The sequence below is a fragment of the Salvia splendens genome, unplaced genomic scaffold, assembly GCF_004379255.2.
Source record: "Salvia splendens isolate huo1 unplaced genomic scaffold, SspV2 ctg292, whole genome shotgun sequence".
Lineage (NCBI taxonomy): Eukaryota > Viridiplantae > Streptophyta > Magnoliopsida > Lamiales > Lamiaceae > Salvia > Salvia splendens.
The window spans coordinates 21,817-31,568 of NW_024598932.1; the positions used below are offsets into that span (position 1 = coordinate 21,817).

The window sequence follows — 9,752 nt, forward strand, 5'->3', positions numbered from 1 at the left end:
TATTTTATTTATATTCCGACTAAAGTCTCAATTTGGTCCTTAACATATTGTGTGTGTTTTTTTTTTGGTCCAAAACATTTTCTTTTGAATTATTCGGTCCCTCACATTTGAAATCGGATCACATTTAGTCCGAAATCGACAGATCCGTTAAAATGTTACAGTCAACGAAATTTAAATCAATTTGACCGGATTAAGAGTTATAATTCTATTTTATTAATGGCTAATATCTAATTAACCTAAAACTAAAAAATTTTAAATAAAACAAAAATGTCCACCCCTTCACTTCATCTTCTTCCCCTTCCCCTTCCAACACAGACGCCGCCGCCTTCCCTCTCCTCAAACTCCTCCCCACCACCATTCTCACTCTAGTAATCTTTCTCTCTCTAGAAGAACGAGAGGTCCTGGCCTACATGCTCACCAGATCCCTCCAATCAACCAACAAGAAGCCCCCTTCCAAGAAGCAGTGCCGCCATAATTCGCCGCCCCTCTTCGACTGCGACTGCGACTGCTTCCACTGCTACACCAGCTTCTGGTTCCGCTGGGACTCCTCCCCCAACCGCGAGCTCATCCACCAAGCCATCGAAGCCTTCGAGGACCACTTGAACTCCGGCGACTCTCTCAACAACTCCCCCAAGACCAAGCTCAGGGACAAATTGGCCCGCCGCAACAAACCCCTAATTTCCTCGCTGCCCGAAAATCAAGAAATTCCCATCTCCTCCGTCGCACCACCGCCCGATTCTGAGGCTGATGGTGATGAATTAGCCCCGGGAGTGAGTGGGAAGAAAGAGATGGAGGACGACTGTGTGGCAGAGCCGGCGGCGAGGCCGAGGACGCATAAATAAGCTTTTGCAGTAACAAACTACTAGTAAATAGAATAACGTATAGTCATTACAACTTCAATCAACAAAAAATGGATCAAGTTTAATTAGCAATATTTAGAAATATAAAATATAAGTTCCAGGTGCCCAAGTGGTGGCAGGAAGATGGGGAGGTAGCCGGAGATTTGATTATTATGCGAAAAAACGAACAATCAATCTTTCTCAGACAGAGGCTAACCAGTCATCATCCATTCCCTTCAATCCCTTCGATATCCATGCTGCAAAAATAAAAAAATTGTTCCGTTATTTTCGTTTTTGTTCAAAAACTATGTTTTATTTTTATGTTAAAAACCCTAAATTATGTTTTATTTTTATGTTTAATTTTTATTTTTGTTTTATTTTAATTTTTTTAGTTTTAGGTTAATTAGATATTAGCCATTAATAAAATATAATTATAACTCTTAATCCTGTCAAAATTGATTTAAATTTCGTTGACTGTTACATTTTAACGGATCCGTCAATTTCGAACTAAATGTGATCCGATTTCAAATGTGAGGGGTCGAATAATTCAAAAGATAATGTTTTGAACCAAAATTAAAAAAATGCAATATGTTAAGGACCAAATTGGGACTTTAGGGTGGCAAGGATATGGCACCATCCTAGAGGTCTCGAGTTCGACTCCTGGATGGCGCGACTTTGGGATTAATTTCCCTGTGGGCCTGTTCAAGGTTGTTTCCTTGGGGCTTGGCAAGATTTCGAGCCTGAACGCGTCTGAAGGTGGTGGGTAGTCTACCGGGGCTGAACTCGTCGGAGGGAGTGCAGTCTACGAGCCAACATTGGCTAGTTCACGCTTGAACCCGTCGGAGGGAAGCTAAAGTATTCAAGCCACGAGGGGCTGTGGCGGGCTATTCGCTTGCCGAATGTATCTCGAACTCCTATGCATAAAAAAAAAATCAGGACTTTAGTCTTATATTCCCCACTTGACCCCCCCCACTATTCAGTATTCACCTTAGCACAGTACCCATTACTTCCTGAATTTACGGAAAAACCCCCTCAATTTTTAATAAAGTGTCAGCGGAAGCATTTAATTATTATTCCAAAACAGGAAACAGAGATACCCTTCTCTTCACATTCACACCCCCAAAACTCAAACTCAAACTCAAACTCAAACTCATATCGATCCGTTAAATCTGAAAATCCTGATTGATCGGACGGCCACCGTCTTCCGATGGAAAACTCACCGGTGGAAGAATCACCGGCCGCCGGCATCTCGTCTCTGACGGAGCAAGCCAAGGAGCTGCAGGAGACCGCCTCGTCCCTCATCTCCCGCACCTCCCGTGAGGAGGACGCGCTCCGCCAGCGCGTCGCCGCACTCGACGCCCGCATCAGCTCTCTCCGTTCATCCCTCCGCGGCTCCAAGGATTTCGATAAAGTATGAGCTGCGTCCATTCCTGCGCATGCATGCGACTAATTTTTACCGTGATTCATTTTATTGTTAGTGTGTACTGATTTTTGGATTGGATTTTGGGGGATTGGAAGCTTGATGAGGAGCTGACGAGAGTGAGGTATATACTGAGTGAGGGAGATGCAGCTTCATTCCTTCCGAGCAAATCTCATGGTGTGTTGATTACTTTTATCTGGTTTGATTATGCTACATATGTTAAGAATGGATGATGATTGTGAATTTCTTTTTTTGTTTGTCTTTGTTTAGGTAGGTTTCTGAGGATGTTTTTGGGGCCTATTAATGTGAGAGCTAATAGGAAGGATGTGCAGTTGAAAGTGAAAGAGGAATACAATAATTTCAGGGTATGATTCCATTGTGCTCTTAATTTGATTGGGGCTGTGTCTGCTAACATTTTAATGATTAAAAGCTCGAGAAAACCTCATATCCTACAATGAATAGCATTGTTGTTGAAAACCTAGTCCGCTTTGAGTGCCTGCCTGCTTATCTAGAACTGTTGGAAAAGCATACACCTATTGCAGTGACTGAAGATGTATGTATTGATGACAGGATAGAACAGCCTTTTTGTTCCTCTGTTTGCCATCGTTATTACTTATTTTAAGGTCATGGATTTGGGGTGGATGCTTACCAGCATTACCAGTTCAACTTTACCAGGTATCACATGTTCTTCTGATTTTGAACTCTCTCTCTCTCTCTCACACATTGTTGTTATTAATAACATTGCAACTATTTTTAGGGGGTTTGTGTGTGAAACTTATGTTGGTCAATTTTTCTGTTACAGGCATGGTTGCTATATCTCTACACTGGTTTGGCTTTGAGAGAAAACATCTTAAGAGTTAATGGGAGTGATATACGTCCTTGGTATTTTGATTTTCTTAAATCACTCCTTTTCCCTTAAAGTGTAGTTTTTTATTTTAGTTGATTGGACTTTTCAACTTTCTGTGTTAGCAAATAGCAATATGGTTTGACATGTAGGTGGACAAAATGTTGACTAGACGATCAAATGTTATCTAACTTCTTGTAGCAATATTATACTTATGGCATTAAGAATCTGCTTAGTGTCTAAGCTATTCCTTCTGTCATTTTAAATGTTTATTTATTCTCTGAAGTTTGGATGTAAAGAAACAGGCCAATAATTTGATCTATGCATGCTATTATGCAGGTGGATTAAACATCATTATTTTGCCATGGCTATGGCTCTCATCAGTCTAACTTGGGAAATAGACCAAGGGCCTGATTGTGCTAAAAGACAGGTAGTGAATCCATATCATCATTTCCACCTACATAAAAAGCAAGTGCTTCAGTCCACCAAATGAATTAATATTTTAATTGCAGATAGGTGTACAACTATTTCTGAAATGGGCAATAATGCAAGGAGTTGCTATGATTCTTCAGAACAGATACCAAAGACAAAGACTTTATACACGTATTGCACTTGGCAAGGTAGTTTAGCATGCCTGGGATATTTGATTTCCTTATCACCAACTTCTCCATGTGCTTATTTTATTACTCCCTCCGTCACATGTTACTCGCACTCTTCCATTTCGGCTCGTCACAAACTACTTACACTATTTATAGTTTAAGTTAGAATTAATGTATTTAATTAATATGTTAGATTAAGTTAAGAGCTCCTTTATTAAGTGATGTCTCATTACACTTAAAATTCTAATTTAATTACACTTAAAAATCAATCCCAAATTTTCGGCCTAAAATGAAAAATGCGAGTAACATGGGTCGGAGGGAGTATATTTTTAAAAAAAATTGACTCCTTTGTTGAGTTCATGTTGCCAAGATACATAATACATGTTTAGATTTCTACTACATGTAAACTTGCAAAATGGTTGTCTGTTCGATTATCCTTATATAGTTTATCCTTTTCTTAAATAAATATATTTATGTTTGTAACCTTTTTATGTCTAATGTGTGATTCTTACATGAGTTATTGCCTTCACTCATGGGCAAGACTAGAGGGAGATAATCCTTCAAAATGATTGAAGCACAATATTTTAACATATCCTGTCAATAATGTTCAACTATTGCTAAATGTAGGCTAGGAGGATGGATGTTGTTTGGGGAGAAACTGCTGGAGTTGAGGGCCAGCTACTTCTGCTATGCCCAATACTTTTTGTTTTGCAGGTCTGTTAAATCCCTTATTCTCGTATTAGTAACAAGAGAACACTACCCTTCTTTATATTTTGTTGGAATCAACTCCTCATGCGAGTGATATTTTTGCAAATCTTTATGTACGCTCATTAAGTTGAGACCCATGAATGTTTTCATAGCCACTCTTGTTGCTTCTCATCTATACTCATGGCTGCACTATAGCCAACATTTATCCTCAAATCATGACCCTTGTCCTCTGTTTTCAGGGATTTGAAGCCTATGTTGGTGTGTTGTTGCTTAATACTGCTCTAAATGGATCCAATTTGGATTGGCAGGTAAAGTAGTTATTTAAATTTTAAACATATGACGTCGTGGAATTTTTGTTGCATACTTCTTCAATACTGTATATGTTGATGTCCAAATTCAGTTTCATCAAATATTTTTTTCCTACTCCCTCCGTCCCATGATAGATGTCACACTTTCTTTTTTAGTTTGTCCCACAAAAGATGTCACATTTCCTTTTTTAGAAAAAGTTTTCTCTCACGTTAATATAAATATACTATTTTCTCGCTCCATCTAACACACAAAACAACATCTCCTAAAATCCCGTGTCATTCTTCAACTATGCCATCTACTATGGGACGGAGGAAGTACTATTTTGATATCTTATTCACCTACATGATTTCTACGTACAACTTTCAGGTAATTACATGCGGGGTTCTTCTCATAGTCATGGCTGTTGGAAATTTTGCTAACACGGTGCAGACTCTAATAACGAAATCTAAGGTTAAGGCAAAAATCAAGAGAGGTAAAAGCAGGCAAGAGCTGCATCAACTGAATCATGGATCAGATGACAAGAGTTCGTAAACAGCTCGCTGTACCAAGTTTGCTTCTTTGTGCAGTTTCTTTCCTCACAGCAGGTTTTTGGCCTTTTTATGTTTGTAAACTGTCGAGCTGTATTATGATAGTAAACTTGAATAGTAGGAGTTAGAAATCCATATTTGTCATTTATTATAGGATTTCTACACTGTTTTGGTTCCATATAGAGAGCTTTATCTAGAGTGTCGCATGCTTGTGTCCTTTATTGAGAGTCCAAACCCTTTATGGGAAGTTTGCTTTATCAATACACATGACCTGCACATTAGAGACGACATTGACTAGACTTATGAAAATTCCTATGTGAAATAAGATCAAGTACAAGATAAAAATAAAATAAATTTACGAGGTCTGGATAAAGGGGTTCCATAACTAGCAAAAACTTATTCCAGCTCCAACAAAAACATGTGACTACAGAGAGGGAGAGAGCATTCAGTCGGAGGCCCATCCCGAGGCAACTGGTCTCATCTCCGGCACAAGGAAGTTAGGAGCTGCTGAGCTCTGCCCGAACAGACCGAGCTTTTCCAGCAGGCACTCAACTAATCCGCCAGCGGCGTACGACACGCCCGAGACTGATATCCCAAGAATCAAGAAGGTCATGGCTGTTTTCAAGTAAGGCTTCGGAGGCCTCTGCACATAGGCCTTTCCAATAGTTAGCGCAAGTATGCACGCAAGGGAAGCTGCTGCCACCATCAAAAGCTTCAACTGTTTGTCGTCAGACTCGCGGAATGAGAAGCCGTACACGACTGGAGGCATCAACCCGAACAAGATGTATGATACTATGGCGACAACAGCATGAAGCGTAAAATTCTGCCTCCGGCCTAGGAGCTGTCTGTAACGATCCTCTTGCTCGGTTATTTGGTTGGAGAGCTGCTCCTCGAGGCGGTCGCATCTTAAATCCCAGAGCTGCACATTCATGCAGAGAACAAATCCATAAGGGAGCGGCAATACATATAATTGAGTATTCGAAGGACTAGACGAGTAAAACAGCTTACATTGTGAGCTATGATAAAAAGACCTCCAATCAAATTTGCAGCTCCCAGAGTTAACACATTCACTGCAAATGGTGGCATTGTAGATCGGGATAAGCAATAATACTTCATATTTTGAATGAAAAACACTATGGTTATGTTGTGCATGTAATAGTAGAGATTGTGAGCGACATTCATACATGTGGCTGCACCTCCACCAGCGGCTGATGATACGACACTAAGGCTAGTCATGGTCTCTGCCAGCCCACCGTATACGATGCTTTTAATCACTTCAACTTTGCGTTCTTCTCTCGCTCCACGCCCTTCTCTATCAGCAGTACTAGTTTGAGTTCCCACTGGGATGCTGTCGGAGGAGGTATTACAGTCGCAGGTGGATGCGCATCTATCGTTATCCTGGTATCATTGCCTTCACCTGCATCAAGATTTCATGATACTTAACTCGAGAAACACAGGACCTCGTTCGTCTCTTTACAGTGAACACGCAATTAAAACTTACCTTGTGCAGCTGGTGCATCTCCTATTTCTGAAGTGTTTCCAGTTCTGAGTGGCTTGTCTAGAACAGATGTAGTCACAATTGTGGCTCTAACGTCTTGCTCGTCGTGAGGAACAGATACCGAGATATTCAATGTGCCATCCACGTCTTCAGCCATTGAAACTGATGATTGTGGGAGCTGGATGATGTCCTTGTCTCGACTGGTCTGAACTCCCTGGCCAGGTTTTGAGGCCATTTGCTGATCCGCGGCCAACACATCATCCGACCTCGTATTATCTGAGGTAGACAAGTCATTACAGCAGTCACCCAAATACTAAACTAACTGAACAATGCTAAAATATCATGATGTGAAAATGTAGTTAAAAAACATAGTACCTACTAACAAAGGGAGTTTTAGATGGTCTAGGCCGGGAATAGTTAGGTCCCTGCCTTCGTGTGCAGCAGTTTCTGCGGCCGTATTTATTAAAATTAATGATTGGCCACTTTCACGAGCAGGACCAGATGACAAAATGCCTGAGCTAACTTGTTGCACATTGGTCTCAGAACTACTTCCTGCATGTGAAAGAACCGAGTTATATGCATTCACCAGACTCCGCTCTCTGCAGGCACGACACCACTCATATGATCCGAAAGGGAAAAAAGTACCTAACTCAACTGGTGTTTTCTGCCTATTCGGGTTAAACATATCGAACCAGCTCTTCTTTACATCTGGTGCTTGACTGTCCCGTGCATTTTCTTTCCCACTTTTCCCACCAAATGATCGGAACAATCTGAATCCATCACCTGCATTACATTTCCCACTCATGAGTACTACAAAATAGCAACATTATTTGCACAAAGAAAAGAAAAGTTGCTAACCAGTTGGAATGAAAATGCTGAAGCATGATAAGCAACGAAACATAGTTGCCCCTCTGTCACGGTCATCTTCATCGATTGGTGGTGTTGGGCATCTTGGTCACCAACTTCCCCTTCTTGATGAACTTGTTCCTCGGACAAAACAGTCCCTATGGCTTCTGTTCCTGTTTTGGGACGCTTAGCCTCCTCATCGGAAATCCTTACTCTGCGCTTCCGTTTGGTGAGAATAACTTTCTTTGTGATGCAAGAGTGGCAGTTGGGACAATGCAGATCATGTGTGGTTTGGTTCCGTATGACTCTTTCGACATCTAACTCTGTTATTTCAGATCATCCTCGGTTTTCTGCACTCTCGATCTCTTTGGAAGGCTCATGACTCGTTTCATAAATGCCATCGTCTCAGTCTCCTCCCCCCTACGCTCGTATTGATCGCTAATAATGTTTTACAGGTTTTGCAACCAAATCTACAAAATAATGAGAGTAAACAGTTTTGTAAATTTCAGATCCTCATCATTATCTGTATTTCTTGATCTTACTAGTATTAGAAAGCTCATATCATACTTACCTCTTGAGATGAACTGTCTGAAGGCCGGACATCTGAACTAGAAACGCCATTCTCCTCGACCTCTTCTTGTGCTGATTGTTTATGACAGAAGCACCATTGAACTGAATCACGGGATCAAGAGATGAGGCGTCATGTGTTGTACGCGCATGACCTTCCACGATTTGCGTCTTACAAATAGGATTAACACCTAAACCTGAAAATCACACCGAGGAACAACTATAACGCCATACACTTATATAGAGCCTTACGTCAGCACAATTTCGCCCATAAACAGATAAAGGAGACAAGCAATAGAGTGAAAAAGGGGACAAGAGTTGGCGTTTTATTTGTTACTAGAAGCATAAATGTGCAGTGAAGAAACATAGTATTCACTAACAATGTTTAAGTCATTCCTACATGAACTAAAGGATTGAAGGATTGAGACACTCTGAGGTGTATGTATCTTAACCACGACACTTTCGTGCGATTCTGATATCTACTGACCTTCATATACAAAATTAAAAGTTTTGATATTTGTCAGGTTATGCAGCAGTCCTCTACGATTCTGAAAATGATCAACACAGACACTTCCATTGGCGTATGTCCAAGGGCAGATTCGACACTTCCATATTCCTTCATCCACAAAATCAGATTGCAAATGTCACAATTGCAAAAATAGTGCCTAACGTTTATAGAAATTCCATCAAAAATGCCAAGAAACTCAATGTTCCTCACTTTTCGGTACATCAATTTGAGAAAATGCATAGGTCGATTCGAAACAGAGATTGAAGAAAATCATTCTAACTCTACCCTCATTGCTTTACACTAAACAGCAATCATTCAGAACCTACCCAACTCACCAAACTACCAGCTTGCAGTTGATCCTTCACTACCCTTACTTCCGTTAACTCGTTGGTTTTCTTAGATGCAAAGGCTAAGTAGAACTAAAATCTGAGACACAAAAACCACCAATCATTCACAGCATTGCATATCCAAGAATTCAACTCCATACACAACAGAAATTTGTGAGAGACAAACCAATTGTTTTGGTGGTCTCAACTGCTAACCTGCAAATCTGATTGAGGGTCAAGAAAACAAGAAAACAAACCACATGCCACAACTCAAAAATATATATGGAAACAATATGAACATTGGAGAGGGACCCTTTACTTCTTTTATACTACCACATATTTTACAGACATGTAGGGTTATGGAGTGCAGTTGAAGGCACAAGAAAATTAGAATTTTATAAGAGACACTGACAAAAGATAGAAATAAAAATAAGGAGCCATAAATGTTGTTGCTAAAATGCTTGTATTCCTACCTGCAGCTTTGTCATGGCAAACAAGATTTTCCTTGAAATTCTTGTCCCCATTAATTGCTTCTGTTTCATTGTCAAGAACCCAATCACTCTCTGCAGGGATGTTTTTTGAATTTCTCACCAGGGGATTGGTTTCCTCACCTTCTTGCTCCTCCAACTTCTGTTCTTCCTTTTCCATCTTCACACACACACACACACACACTAAGAGAGAGAGAGAGAGGGTATTGTTTATATATGAATAAGGTGTTGCTCATGTCTAAATATGGAGGCTGTCAAGGCCACTGCATTGCG

At 40.4% G+C, this 9,752-nt stretch overlaps 2 protein-coding genes and 1 pseudogene across 2 annotated transcripts; 2 read left to right on the plus strand and 1 right to left on the minus strand.

Moving 5' to 3' along the window:
- Nucleotides 1-410: 410 nt before the first annotated feature.
- On the plus strand, nt 411-842 carry LOC121789635. Its single transcript, XM_042188048.1, has one exon. The coding sequence runs from the start codon at nt 411-413 to the stop codon at nt 840-842; it is 432 nt and encodes a 143-aa protein (XP_042043982.1).
- A 1,086-nt stretch (nt 843-1,928) lies between these two features.
- LOC121789634 (transmembrane protein 120 homolog) lies at nt 1,929-5,467 on the plus strand. The gene is made up of 10 exons (XM_042188046.1): nt 1,929-2,250; nt 2,358-2,436; nt 2,530-2,624; nt 2,830-2,934; nt 3,062-3,141; nt 3,443-3,533; nt 3,616-3,723; nt 4,330-4,416; nt 4,650-4,718; nt 5,086-5,467. The coding sequence occupies exons 1-10, from the start codon at nt 2,047-2,049 to the stop codon at nt 5,248-5,250; spliced, it is 1,083 nt and encodes a 360-aa protein (XP_042043980.1). The 5' UTR covers nt 1,929-2,046; the 3' UTR covers nt 5,251-5,467.
- A 69-nt stretch (nt 5,468-5,536) lies between these two features.
- On the minus strand, nt 5,537-9,639 carry LOC121789636 (annotated as a pseudogene).
- Nucleotides 9,640-9,752: the final 113 nt, after the last annotated feature.